The 15,723-nt window shown below is 37.1% G+C and overlaps 1 protein-coding gene across 6 annotated transcripts in view; it reads right to left on the minus strand.

Moving 5' to 3' along the window:
* Dap160 (dynamin associated protein 160) overlaps positions 1 to 15,708 on the minus strand; it is a 119,590-nt gene extending 103,882 nt beyond the window's left edge. For 5 of the 6 annotated variants that reach the window (XM_083123348.1, XM_083123351.1, XM_083123350.1 and 2 more), the window contains exons 1-4: positions 15,612 to 15,708; positions 9,118 to 9,161; positions 5,803 to 5,956; positions 2,463 to 2,608 (exon numbers count right to left, since the gene is read on the minus strand). In XM_083123348.1, the coding sequence (XP_082979474.1) occupies positions 2,463 to 2,608; positions 5,803 to 5,956; positions 9,118 to 9,136 (319 nt within the window). In that variant the 5' untranslated portion in view covers positions 9,137 to 9,161; positions 15,612 to 15,708. Of the gene's footprint in view, positions 1 to 2,462; positions 2,609 to 5,802; positions 5,957 to 9,117; positions 9,162 to 14,110; positions 14,157 to 15,611 lie in introns of those variants that run through there. The other variant, XM_083123347.1, reaches the window with a different exon arrangement.
* Positions 15,709 to 15,723: the final 15 nt, after the last annotated feature.

Below are 15,723 nucleotides of genomic sequence, written 5' to 3' on the forward strand. Positions count from 1 at the left end.
TAGTATTAGGGCCCCCACGCATTTTAAAAACAAAATGCAAAGAGCTTAAAAACAAGACCAAGATTGTACTTGTAGGACTACCAAATATCAAGAAAAAGTTGTTTGGCAAAATTGAAAATAACGTTTTTTTGAGAAATTTCGAAAACCTGAAAATTAATAATTGTGCTTAAAACCTTACTGCCTGCACCCTACTAAAATTTCATGACGATCGGACAACCAGTTTTTGATTTACAGAATTTCAAAGATAGCGATCTTTGCAAAACTAAAAAAAAGGCCCCTTTCTTGTTCTCACGATGATAAAAAAATAGAAGGCATACTCGAAAAAAAAAAATTGGCTAGCATAGATTAACACAGAATTGTATAAGATAAATTTTGATGTAAATCATTTGTATGTAGGTCTACTGGTTAATTTTCAATTGGGAGTCCAAACTCTAGTATCCATAATTTTTAATTCAATAGTAGTCTGAAGAAGGCCCTGATACAGGGTCAAAATGTTATGTGTATAGTGTTTTTTTGTTACGTAAATAAAACTGCTTTGGTCAGCGGATTTAGCAATTTTGTAACATGGAAGCAAGGCTTAATTGTGTTAAGTATTAATCTATGCAACATTAACTGAGCCACAGTATGTTACCAAAATTGCATATTACACTACATCACCTACTGACACAAAGTGTCCCAGCTAGAAGTTTAAGGGTTAAACTTGTGTTGATCTTCCATGCAGTTACGTGGGTTGTTCAATATATAAGTTTCCGTATGCTGTAAAAAAAATTATTTTTGAGATACATTAGAAAACTATACATACATGTATAGGAGAATCCTTCCTCACTTCTCCACATAATCCCCATAGAGATTCAGGCATTCGTCCCACCGTTGCACCAATTTGTCCATACCACTTGCAAGAAAATCAAGGCTCTGGCTATTGAGCACTATTGTCACATTCCGCTTCACTTCTTCATCTGTTTCTAAACGGACTTTGTTCAGACTTTAACACCGGAAAAAGATGGAAATCACTCTGTGCTAAATCGAGGCTGTATGGAGGGTGGGGCAGCCGTTCCCACCTCAATTCTTCAATTTTGTGTTGTGTTTGCACTAGTGAGTTGGGGCGAGCGTTATCGTCAAGAAGAATGACACCAGCTGACAGGAGACCCGGTCGCTTATGTCGAATTGCGTTTTTCAGTTTATCCAATGTTTGACAATAACGGTCAGCATTAATTGTTCTTCCTCGCTCCAAAAAGTCCATCAGCAGAACACCCTTAGCACCCATGCTTCTGAACTCCTTATGACGCGAGCCCATGTTTTCCGAACAAGCATTTACTTTTAGCCCTTGAGCGCATGCGCCTTCACGTCTGATGATAAATCGATTGTTGTTCCTTGTAGATGAAGAATGGCGCTTGTCAACCATGTGCTTCTTTTTAATGGCATTGCTTTATACAATATTTTATAGCACAGGGAAACTTATATATTGAACGTCCCTAGTATATTACAGCAAATTTGCATATAACTCAAATATAATTAACAACTAATTAGTCAACTCTTTCGCCTAACCAAAACATTGTTATATTTTCCCTGATCCTGTAGTAGTGGACCCCACTTTAAATTGTAGGCTCAGTACAAATTATCCTAATAGGACTTTCACCAAAACTCTAAAGATAGTTCTCTGAATCCACATATATTTTTTATCAGACACATATTTAGCAATTCACACAAACTAGTGTCTTGTATTTTGTATGTTTATTATTTGGTGTTGCTCTACTTGCACTTTTTGATTAAGTGCAATGATGAGGATGAGAGACGATTACGACTGAGCAAATACCACTTTGATAAATTAAGGATACCAGTGCCAATAGTCTGATTCTCACCAATACCGATGCTGATACTTTGAAAATGAAGCAAATTTAAAGTACTGAAGAATATTTATAAATGTAAATATACTGTTTTTCATTAAAACTATAGTTCGCTTTACAATATTCATAATATCACATGACATAATTATTTATTGAGAATGCCATCTCTCTACAACAATATAATGAAAATTCCAGAAAAATCTTAAAAAATACTTTCCAATATCAATATATCGGCATAGGTGACAACTAGATAAAAACAGAAGAATGCACTCTGACAAAAACACCCATGCCAAGCCTAGGGCTCCAACCCAGGAACTTTGGTGGTGAAAACAAATAATCAACCGCTAAATGCATCACTGACCCATATGAAACTAGCATCTTTTTACTAATTCTTGCAATCAATATCAAGGTTCAACATCCTTCGGTTCCAAAACTTCAACAATATTTGACAATTTTGTCTTACTTAAAGAACTTTTGATTGTAGGTAAAATTCTACCTTTTTATTTAAGAAAAAACATCACACAATTTAATAATTTATTTTACATCTCAATTCTCAAAATCTACATCACATGCCAAATGGTTGCTTGTGCGTAACTACGACTCCCGACACATACGTACCAGAGGCAATAGCTGGAGGTCGCAGGAGGCTTGGGGGAAGAGTTTTTGGAATTTCAAATCCTCTTAATTTGAGGTTGATTAATTTGCACGCAATGCTGAATTCATATATGTCCATCTTCCCGTCAGCATCCGTGTCGGCAAGGCCCCTGCAGAAATACACCATTGTCAAAGGAACATTAGCACAGTATTTCGCACAGTAAAGCCTGGTGTGACAATACTCATTACAATAAAATAAAAAGCATCACCTTCTGTATATGGTGGACGTTACATTATATGTAACTAGCACCATGCCAACATTTTTACATAATTAATGATGGTAACTTTTGTCATGTACTTATTACTGCTTCTCCCAAGTTTTACCATACCAAGTGACTTCAGCATATTTTATGTCAAAAGATAAAAAAGGTGTAACAATGAACATCATGATAGGGAAACTTCTATCATGTCTTGCCTTGTCTCAACTCCTGAAGAAGTCATGTGATGTCATGGAAGCTGGAGAGAAAAAGCAATAGGTATGTTCCAATGTTGAACTTCATGACATGGAAGTTTAATATATTACGAATATTTAGCCAGAATTTTCACGACAGGTGCTGCCATCTGGTCAGCAGTTGTAGTAGCTCTAAGCAACTGTAGATGGTAGTACTACCGTATCTCGGGAGTTTATGTTCAAAAATTTCATGCAAGATTTGAAAAAGTAACAGCAAGTGTGAATCAAATTTTGTGCAAATTTCTGGAAAATTGCACCAAAGACCCCGGCAATGATTCCACAAGTGCTTAGGGAAGGAAGTAAGGTGTTTGAATGATATACTCAGTTCAGGGGCAGTTTGACATCCATTGGGGACAACTAACTCTCAGTGAGGTGGCTGAGCTGCTTAATGCCTGACAAGTTGCCAAAATTCAACAGCTCATCTGTGAGGATCGCCATCGAGCCATTCATTACTTTGCTGATGACGTGGGAATTGGTTAGGGACATGCCAACAGATTCTTATTGCTGAATTGGGAATGCATCGTGTCGGCACCAAATTTGTGTGGAGGATCCCAACAGCTTATCACAAGCAGCATCGTGTTGACGTCTGTGCCTTCGATGATGCAACCTTCTGTCCAGGGTTATCACTGGTAATGAGAGCTTGGTTTATGGTTGGACCCTGATTCAAAGCAACAATCCTCCCAATGGAAAGGTTCAAAGTCATGACATGCTCATCATTTTCTGTGACATCAAAGGAATTCAGTCATCCCAGCATGGCAAGTGGACAATTCCACTTACTACTGTGACCTCTTGCGGTGGCTGCGTGAAAATGTGCAAAGATGTTGATCCCAACTTTGGCAACAAAAGAACTGGCTTTTGCATCACAACAATGCACCATCTCACGCATCCTTGATCACCAGAAACTTCGTTACAAAAATAACAATACTTGCCTGAATTGGGCTCATGCGACTGAAGATCAAGTTGAATGGCTCCTGGTTTCAAACTTTTGAGATGATACAAGCAGAAATGCAGACAGTGATACACTCCCTAACAGAACATGGCTTCCAGGATGCATTTTTAAAATGGCAGTCACTGGAATCAGTGTGTACATGCAGAAGGGGATTAGTTTGAGGATGATGGCGGCTAATAGGACCAAGGTGAGCTTTTGACCAGACGGTAGCACCAGTCTTGAAAATTTTGGATACCACCTCGTAAAAATAGAATAACATGGTTTTCTGATATCAAATACAACAATGACATTTAACCTTTAATCTTGCAAAACTACTAGAAATTTGACAAAATGAAAAACTTTCTGTACATGAAGATATAATCCTGCTTCTGTAATATTAAATAATCAACGTGACTACACTATATGAAGGTAAAATACAAATTTAATTCAAGAAGTATTTTCAAAAGCTGAAGACTTCTTTCCTTTATTCTCATAAACTTATTACAGTAATTTGAAAACTATTGTATTTCTGGTTCTAACAAATTGATGCATTATTTTCTTAATGTTTTTCTATCACTAACACTTTTACTTTAATAAAAGTGAACAAGCATAAGTTTCTTGTTATGCCATTTCTGCTCTACAAAGCTTGCATCAGGATACATGATTTTACAGAGTAACAATAATGTTAGACTGTGTTACATGTTGAATTGAGAAGAAATCTAAAGTATTAGTGGATACACAGTAGAAAGAATTAAGAATTTAGGTAATTCTCCATCACTGAATAGTATTCTCATTGTGAAGATGCGTTATAGATTCTCTCTCTCTCTCTCTCTCTCTCTCTCTCTCTCTCTTGAATTATTGATTGATTTGATTATTTTTACCTTGCTTTTCTGCCACTTTTGGCTAATCATGAAGATCTCTCTCTAATATTATTGACAAGCAGTAGTGATATGAAATCCCCAAATTGTTACATTTACAGGTGTTTCTATTCCAAAAACAATTCTAATTATATAGTATCATGATGTTATGCACAGTGGTCACAGACTGAGTACATATTACATTAAGATTTGGTGCACACACAGGAAATTTACTACTACAATTTTCAGCGAAAAATGCAGGTTCGACCAGGACTCAAGCCTGGGTTTATGGCATACCATGACATTGCTCTACTGCTGAGCCAGCCTGGCTTCAATTGACTTTTCGCTGTTGCTGTTTTACCTGTGTGGAATCATGTGGGTACATATTAGTGATGATTAGAGATTTTGTTTTTTATGACAACACGAAATATGGAATAACACTGTAATGTTAATTTTTCATGTTTCTGAAAGGTGTGAGGTTCATTTTTCTACCCAGTTTTGTCACAAAATGATGCGAATGAACTGCAAAATGTGAAATTGACTCTTAAACACGAAATTTAGAGTTTAATTACCGACGTGACACTTTCTGAAGTTTGAATTATCCTGAGAGTTATGCAATTCACGGAAAATTGATTAATTCTGCTGTAAATATTTGAGAAGCAAAAATGGACCCCTTTACACAGGACTAAACTTAATATTCTGGTAACGACATAAATGTGCTATGAGAAGGAATGTGTTTATTTTGTGTAGTAACTGGTTTTAAAATCAAATTTTGGATTATATTCACATTTCTAAAACCAAAATGTCATTTTATATACAACTTTTTCACTGCTATAACAGCAAAATTTTATTTCATTTACCGCTTTTGAACCCGAAATTGACTCTGTCTTTATACTGAAATTTTGCTTTTTTATTTACAAAAAATATGTCTCTAAGGATGATAGTTGAGTCAGTTCTTTCATTCTTTTATTATTCATGACTGAAATATGGAAAATAATCTGTGGCCACTGTATTTTAACACAATTGAAGAAATCTCTTTGTATCTCTTGTAAACTTATGCGTACTCACCATATTTGCCCCAGCACAGGTGGCGGCAGCTGGGACTGGAGGAAGAAGCCCTTCGCCTGATCCCCAGTGACGATGCCATTCACAGGCTTCAGGCTCCTGAACTGTTCCTCGTAGCGAGCTCTCTCCCTGGGTGCTATTGCCCACATGTCACCTCCTGCCAGGAAAGAGGCAACAGAATAATCACACATACACACACATCAGAACCAGGGCAGAGACAATACCGACCGATACTTTTCGGGCATTTTGACCTTTTACGGACTCCTCAAAAATGCAGCAGGATACTTTCGCGGAGTCTATTATCCTGAAAATTATGCAAAATTCAAAGATTCTTTTAATTTTGCAGCAGTTTTGTGTGAAACAATAAATTTTTAGGTAACATAACATGTAATTTAATATTCTGGTGTAATTATTGAATGTTTTCAAGCAAAACTCTTGGTAAATTGATTCAAATAATTCGAGTGGAAAACTTACACGCAAATGTTCATCAATAATTTAAACAACTTTTAATTATTACAATTTCCAAGTATCTGTATCAGCGGGAATCAGTGAGAATATCGTTATCGGTTCAGCCCTAATTAGAACTCATTGGTCAAAACCCAAAACGATCGCATCTTCATTTTCCACAAGAAAAGCTTCACAACACTTAAAATTATCTGCGACAATTTTTTTCAAATTGCATGCTTTTCAGAATTACTTTGTTAAAACCGGGAACATTTAATATTGTCATGTGCCAATAATATTTTAATCCATGTGTGATTTATCATGAATTTGTATTCCTGCTCAGATATTATTAGAATGATTAAAACAAGAAGACTTACGTGGGCAGGCCATGTGGCACAAATGGGAGAGGAAAGAAGAGTTTACAGGACTGTTGTTGGGAAACTTGATGGTAAGAGACCTGTAGGAAAGCCAAGACCCAGGGATAATGTTGAGATGGACCTAAAGGAAATCTGTAAGGGTGGAAAAGATTGGATTGATCTCGCCCAGGATAGGGACAGATAAAAGGCTTGAACCCTCGAGTTTAGACGGCTGGAGAGTTGGTTAGTTAAACCAACAAGAATCATAAACATCAACAGCATTTTTGGCACCTCATAAATGAATGGACCTTCCGTTAATACCACAGGGTTGGGCATGAAAAACCTCTACTCACTTAATCTGAAACTAAACTTTGTCTTAAATTAATGTGTTTCAAAAACAAGAACAGGTGCAGATAAGAGGAGAAGTGACATCACATGGCCAGATGGGGAGAAGAAATAATATTTTTAAACTTAAGACTGAGAATGACAAGATGAGGGTGAGTGTTTTACATGCACAAGCATGTATACAGGGTGAGTAAAAATTGAGCGACTGTACCAGGACACCAAGGCTTCTGTGCATTGATTTGAGTAGCCCCTGATGTTGATCAGAACAAGGAGAATAGTGGAAAAGAAATAAAATAACAGCCAGAAGACCAATGAAGCAAATGTGCTGACCATGACTGAAGTGATGAAAAGTCACTTTCAAGGCCCTGGCCCTCAGTGGGAGGGAGATACTATGTCACACAGCTCAGTTGTCTTCGGTTTACTGACTTAAACAATCTTAAGGTGGGCATCCACTATCTATTATTGTTCCTTTGTTTTTAAAAAAGGTGATAAACCGAACTGCAATAATTACTGTGGAATTTCTCTACTTTCAACATGATATAAAATATTATCTAACATTCTTTTAACAAGACTTACTCCATATGCTAATGAAATTATAGGTGATTATAAGTGTAGATTTAAACATAAAAAATATGAACTGTAGATCATTTTTTTTCATATCAGACAGACACTTGAGAAAAAGTGGGAATTTAATCAAAATGTCCATCAGTTATTCATTGATTTTAGAAAAGTGTATGATCCAGTTAAAAGACATAAATTATATAATATACAGCATGTCTGAAAAGTCATGCAACCTGGTGCTTACGACCGTATGACGGAATAGCGAAACGCTTTCTGCCAAGAGAATGCCCTGTATATTGGGAAAATTTAGAGACACAAACATATGTAAAAACATGCATGTTTTAATAACAAATAAGCAAAGTGTTGCCAAAGGCGGAAATTTTTTTTTGCAAATCGTGTGTATTGATGCACAGAACTCACAGGTAAATTATTGCAACATTTCACAATAACAACAAACAATTTGGATGGCTATCTATTGAATTTGACAGAAAAAGCACTTTGACGTAGTTTCAAAAACATTGCACAAGGGAATAAATGGGCTGTTCCAAAAATCTATGTTTTCACAATATTACGAGGGACACTGGCAACACTGTTGCTGTCACGTATCACAACAGATGTGTTTCACCTCAGGCTATCACACTAAGGCACATTTAACGACAAAGGAGAAAGTTGGTTATTCTCGAACATATGCAATAAATTACACACACCTTGCAACCCTGAAATGTGGGTACAGAAGAACTTGTATCAATTGTTATGTTTTCTGTGTCTTAGGTGGTTGCTGTCTGCCGCGAAAGGCATTCCAAATTGTGTCTACTTATGCTGACGTCGTGTGTGTGTTTTCAAAATGCCATATTCTACACAGGAAAGAGTGTTTATTGTTGAAGAATATATCCGAACATCGTCAATTTTTCGTATTGTGCAAAGGTTTCGCCAAACTGGGTCTGTACATGACAGGCAACGTTCAGGGTGCCCTTCTGAGTTAGGAGCTGATGTTCTGCAGCGTGCTGAACAAAGAATGGTGACGTCGCCACAAAAGTCTGTTTGGAAGCTCGCCTCAGAATTGGACTTACGCAAGTCAACTGCTCACAAGGCTATATGGAAATTGAAATTCTACCCATACAGAGTTCGTGTTGTTCATGAATTGAAAGCGGTGGATGTCCCGGCACGATTACGTTACTTTAATTGGTTTCAATCATTTGTTCGACAAAATGGTCAGAAAAGCGTCAAGATTTACTTCAGTGAAGACTACGTTGCATTAAGATTTTGGTTGCAAAATCAATGACAGGAATCCCATGTACTTCATAGTAATGAAAATCTTTAACAATTAAGTGTTCAAACACCATAACACTCAATCAGCAGATGTTCCCATCTGCTGCATCCATCTTTGCTACGTATTTTTCCAGCATAGCAGGGAGACAAAATTTCTTACCTTCCATACACCTCTGCCACTACGTACGGCATACCAATGGTTTGCCATTGATTACAACCATCTAGAGCGGAACTGCCATTTACATTACAACAAGCCTTCGAAAATGTGCAAATGCTATTTTCAATGATTTTTTTCAATTTTATGGAACTTGTATGAAATAATGTGTTGCAAAGGAAAACTTACCTAGCCCAGGTGCAGCCATGGTCAAATGATTACGGTGTGACAACCTGTAAAAAAGAAAGAAGCAGAGTAATTAATCATCCAGACCTTTCCGGAGGCAAGGTAAGGTAAAGTTCCCCTGCATATTGCACCGTATCATGAAGGCCCACACATTCTCCTTCCCGGCCATTTTGAAGGTGATGTGATCCCCCGGTACCTATTGATTTCAGGCTACGTGAGCCACTTTATGCAGGGACAAAGCTGGAAAAATTCTGTCCTTAGACAACCCAACCTGGAAATCGAATGCCTAACCCAATTAACTCCCAGCAGTGCATGACCAGGATTTTTCTAAAGGGGTGTATGACCTCCACCAACCTCGGAATGCCAATGGGCATCGACAGTTCCTTCGCCACATCCATACAATGTCCTCATAGAAAGAATTACATATAAACTAAAATCTATATCCAATACATATTTGAAATTCCTGAAGTAAGAATTTAATCCAAGAGTACATACAAAGTCTCTAACCAAGAATAAACTCTATGAGTCAGAAGAATCATGTAATGACTGACAGTATTATTAGTAATAACAGATTGCAGTTTTGGGCAGAGAGGAAGATACACCTGGGGATCAAGTTAGTGAACCAAGGCTCACTAAGAAAATTAGAATAAGTAAAGTGCAACCTAACCTACAAAGAAATAAGAATAAAAAAATGGGTAGGATCCAGATACACTCTGATAGTCATGGGCGTGGTTTAACTTCAATGCTAAGAACTTCTTCAAAATGTGCTGATAACCTAAAAATTGAAAGAGTTATATTCAGAATTATCATCTGATGACTTTGCCGTATTCATTGGTGGTGCAAATGACGTAAGAAAAGATCAAACATTTGATGCTGTAGCTACACTGTGAAAGACCTTGGTGAGGCTGACTCACACAAATGTGATTGTGGTAAATGTTCCACACCACCATGATCTCAGAAGCTGATCTATTGTCAATAAAGAAGTACATGCAATGGATGTAAAATTTTGAAAATGTAACGGTTATTGATTGTTCTATACCTGCTACACAAATGAATACCAGGCATGGCCAACATTTGAATTCAACTGGAAAATTGGTTATCCTAGTACAGGAGAAGGCTTGGAGAATAAGTTCCTCATATACTTTGGCAAACAGAATCGCAAAGTTGGTACTGAATATGCGATGGGAAAAAAAATAGAAATCCTAAAGGAAGAAGAGTTTACATCACAACCGGGGGGGGGGGGGGGGGCACATGAAAGGAGGTACCCTCCCCCCACATTGGTCATCCAGGCTATTAAAAATAAGTCAATGGTTGTCCTCTCATTTAACCTTAAGAATAAATGGAATTTTTGTAAAATAAAAATCGTCGGGCTTCACTTTTTTTTTACACGTGCACATTGGTTTCGTAATGGAGAACAAAAATAGCATTGTGACTCTCGTAAAATTCTTACCAAATGAATGAATGTCTCCGTAGATTCCAGAATAATGACTCATTTTGAAAAAAATAGTTTAAAATAATACATTATGTAGCACCCATTTGGTACGAAAAAATATTTTGGAGACACTGGGATTCGAACCTAGGATTTCAGCTTACAAATAATAACCCACAGCGCGACAGCCATTGAGAGCCTTGGCTTACCTACCGACTGCTGGTCTCCCTCCCACACTGTTCCTCCATCACCTGTTATTTGAGCTTACAAAGCTGGCCTTTAACTGACATGGCCACAAGCCACGACCAAGCTATTCAAGTAATTTATCCATAAGATTGCATCTTTTCCTGTCCAGCTCGAAACTTTTGATGTCGCTTCTCGCTAATTACATTCATTTGAAAGCAATATGCTTCATCAGATAGGGTTCATATGTTGTACACATTGCTGACAAGATACAAGAGACGCTTGTGCATGAAAATTAATGAAGACGTTGGGAAGTCATGCTTTTGTGGAAGCATAGCGATTCAAACCCTAAATGATTGCCGTTCTCTAGTTCCAGTCAATATAGCGGATTCTGCTATGTGACGACGAATCTCATTAACCAACAGCACATAAATTATATTATTTTAAACTATTTATTTCAAAATGAGTCATTCATTCATTCGGTTAGAATTTTACAAGAGTCACAATTCTATTTTTGTGCTCCATTACGAAACCAATGTGCACGTGTCAAAAAGTAAAGCCTGACAATTTTTATTTTACAAAAATTCAATTTATTCTTAAGGTTAAATGAGAGGACAACCATTGACTTATTTTTAATAGCCTGGATGACCAATGTGGGGGGAGGGTACCTCCTTTCATGTGCCCCCCTGGCTGTGACATAAACTCTTCTTCCTTTAGGATTTCTATTTTTTCCCCAACGCATATTCAGTACCAACTTTGCGATTCTGTTTGCCAAAGTGTATGGGTAAGATTTTTTTTGCATCATTTTCAGGAACTGCAACAGCACTATTTCAGTCACGCTTATTGGTATTGAGTTTTTTTTCCTATCGTTATTTAGTGTTGCTTGTCTTCCATTTTCGGCTACTTGCGATGATGAAGAGAGACTCAAAAAGAACACCCATGCTCTGGCCAAATTCAAACCCAGGGTCCTCGCATTCTAAAGAATTGTGATAACTACTTCATCACAAACGTCAAAAACGAGTTTCTTTTTAAAATAAATTTCAGGAAATTAATATTTACGCTGCAATCTTTCCGTTAGTCCTTTTCTTTGAGTCTGAGAGACACAACATTCCCTGCACATGGTTAAATTGATTGATAGTAAGCAACACTGCTGCTTTCCGAACACTTACTTCGGCTGTACTTCCGGCCACGAAGCTGGATGCCTGGTTAGTAGCTACACCATTGTACTCAACTCAAGAATTTCTTGAAATTGAAAATATTGTATTTTAGTGCAACTTAAAAGGGGTTATAATTTTATATTATTTTACAATATATTTCACATGTACTTTTTTCTTGACGTTGTCTATTGCTGTACAAGCTTAATGACAATAAAATATTATTATTATTATTATATGAATCCTAAGTCATATTGCACAACAGAATTTTTCAAAAGATAGGGAATTAATTACTTCAGCCACCTTCTGATACTTTGTCGAGTAATATACTGCAGCAGATATCCAAGTACCCCATTTAGCTAGTATTGGCTGTGGAGGCAAAGCAAGTTCAGGAGATGTTTCTTTAAACAAAAAAAAAACCAGGATGGTGCTTTGAGGAATATTTTCTTAGCATTGGAAATTAAAGAGTCAACTTTGGGAAATGAAAAACGAATTTCCTCTGCCACTCGATGGAGAGCATGTGCGATACATGTTATGTGCAGCATAGCAGGGAAAATAACTTTAAGGGAAGTTGCTGCTTTTTTCATACATGGCGCTGCATCTGTTACAAACAAAAGCACATCTTCATGCTTAACACCATCCAGCGAAAGCAAATTTAGTGCGGAAGTGAACAACTGAGCAATTGCTGTACTACTAGTTTCTTCCAGTTGCTCACATGCAAGAAGAAATATTTTGGGCTCTACATTGTGTTCCATTGTACCAATTACAACATTAGCAAGAAACCTTCCCATAGCATCGGTTGTTTCATCAATAGACACCCAAATTTCTTCCTCCCTAATTCTTTCAATGACACCCGTGTAACACCCTTCGACGTAATTTTTACGCAGTGTTGACTCACTCGGTACATGTTCACATGTGTACTTCGATAGGAATCCCCTAAAAGAGGCAGTCTGCAATTTCCTCAAAGGAATGTCAGCCTCTATGAATGCCTTCCACAAATCTGCAGAAAACTAAGACTGCCTAGGAGAAATAGCGTATGATGTAATTAGTGACGGTTTTAGCTCACATGACTTTTGCTTCTCAATAGAAACCGATTTGTGTTTAGCAGTTTCTAAGTGTTGGTTAACGTAATATTTTTTCGTGCAATTCACAGACTCTTCACATAACTTACAATATAACACCGACCCAACAGTTGTAAACACACTGGACCGGAATTCTTTCACATAGTTGCTCAATTTGGTTCTCAGAGAAGATGCTTCCTTGAGCATTTCTAAGAGTACAATGGACAAATACACACAAAATTTCCACCACAAACCACAAGAGAGAAAACTACAATGATCCTTTGAAGAGTTTTGCAACTCAGATAGCCATCCCAGGGAAGTGCGAGGGAGAGAGGCCAATCACCCCCTTGGCGACATTCTTCCGATGAATCGGGGTGAAGGTTGACCTTGAGCAATTTCTTGGAAGCATCGGAATCTAATCCTCGGAACAGGAAATTGTAAGCACCAAGTTCAGTCATGTCCCAATTTTAAAGAAAATGCCTAAAATAGGCAATATCTGGCATTTATGAAATAATATAGGCAATATCGTATGAAATAGAAAAAAATAAATTGCCTTTAAATAAATCTAATCCCTCCCCCCTGGCCTTCCCAACATTTGTTTTCATCATATCTCTAAAAGGAAAGAATAGGCATTTTGCCTAACATCCAGTCTCTACTTATTAGTTTCTCCACGATTTGAAATAACTTCTACATAGCTCCAGTTCCCCAATTCATTAAATGTTAAGTATCCCCTAAATTCCTTTATTTTCTTCTTTTTCACATTGGAACTTACGTATTCTGCATTCCTAAGGATTCTTGAAGGTGCCATTTCGTTTTTTTTATGGAAATAATCTATATTTTTGACGTATGAAGTAAGATTTGTTACTTCCCCCGCCCCCCTTCAGTAACACGCTAAATGGCAGTCACAGTTCCACTACCGTAGTCGGTATGCAGAGTTTCCACCCCACTCCACCAAAAAATACCTATGTAGTCCCACAAACCATTGACGCATAGCCCCATGAACATTTCATACATAGCCCCACGAACCATTTCCGGTAAGGTTAGGTTAGGTAGGGTCATATATAGGTTACAATAGTTAAAAAATTGTTTTCGAAAAAAATATGCGTAGCCCCACATAGCCCCACGAACCATTGACACATAGCCCCCACAAACCATTTGCGGAAACGTACCTTCTTCAGTTACAAAAACACGTGTTTGGAAACACTGACCAGCATTACGTCATCACACACAGGCTACATCCACCTGGAAGTAAATGGATGCAAGAGCTTTCGTGCATTGGCTAAACATTAATATCGACAAATAGATTATTTACCGGCAAAATTGAATGAACGATGCAAGAAAACACTTCCTCGAACTTCCACAATTCTAAAGAAACTGCATTCAGTAAGTAATTTCTCCTGTAAATTTGAAGAAATGGATTTCGGGGATACTTAAATTTTACCCCCAATTCTACAGCACTTGCTAATATTCCTATAAAACTCATAAAAATCATTAGACATTCTGAATCGTTACCCCAAATCTATAGTTATTTGCAAGAACAATAACTTATAATCAATAGACAATCCATTACAAAAATTCATACGGTAACAGTTTGTTATATCGGAGACACATTTCCTCTTTTTAACAGAAGAAACTACTTACGGAAATGAGTTTCTATAAGGTTTCCAATGTTTGACGAGGTATTTTCTCTCATCGTTGAATCTATTTGACCAGAAAATCATGTATTTTTCAAGAGAAATAACTCACCAACGCACAAGTGCCATTGCTTTCGCTATGTGAACCGGATGCATTTGATGATGTAACCCCCCTTTTTTTAACTATGCTTGCCTAACCTAACATTACCGGAAATTGTTTGTGCGGCTATCCATCAGCAACCCGTGCATAATGTACAATTTGCACACGTGATTAACACGATAGAAGGTACTTTTAGGTGAAGAAGGTTGGAAATACTGCATACCTACAACCCTAGTCAAGCTCAGCCCGTCTAGGTGAAGGAGGTTGGAAATACTGCATATCTACAACGCTAGTCAACCTATGCCCGTCATATTGTGTGTTAGGGAAGCAAAAAAAGGAATAACAAAAACTAATCTCTATGTGAAAAATTGTGTTTTCGTGTAAAAAGCATAATGGCACCTTCTACTATGTTCCACAATTTCACAATTGGTAAGTACGAACCATACAAAACGCAAAATATCCTATTTTAATGTGTACCCGATATAACGAACTGTTACCATTCATACATTTTGTAGTTCCTTCTTTAAAATGTAAATTTCTTTGTTGCATGCTGATGGTAACCCAATGTGTGTAAAATATTAATGCTTTTTTCGAAATATTTGTTAAATTCTGAATCAGACCATGATGCAAATATATAAAGAGGGTTACCAAGTAAAAACCTTTGACCCAATTTTGTCCGACAACTGGGAAACTATGAAACTCTGTAAAGAATTGCACCATTAATAAATACGGGCCAATGCCCTGCATGTTGTTCAGGAGGTGCAATATTTTCTTAAAAAAATATATTCACTCACTTCCTACTAGGAAGTTGTTACTTCGATGCATTACCATACTACCCCACAATCAATATCAATTTAATTAACACGTTAAAGTATTATAAATGGGCTTATATTTATTTTCAAAAATGTTATATTATCGAACTACTTTCATACATACCCAATTGGCTTTTATTCGGTCATATTATCAAAAAAATAATCATACATCACTAGATTTCACCGTCACGTCAAACTCGACCACTTTGACTACAACACCCCTTTTTGGAGAGTAA

Source organism: Lepisma saccharinum, chromosome 6 (genome assembly GCF_977018435.1).
Source record: "Lepisma saccharinum chromosome 6, izLepSacc3.1, whole genome shotgun sequence".
In the NCBI taxonomy this organism is placed as follows: domain Eukaryota; kingdom Metazoa; phylum Arthropoda; class Insecta; order Zygentoma; family Lepismatidae; genus Lepisma; species Lepisma saccharinum.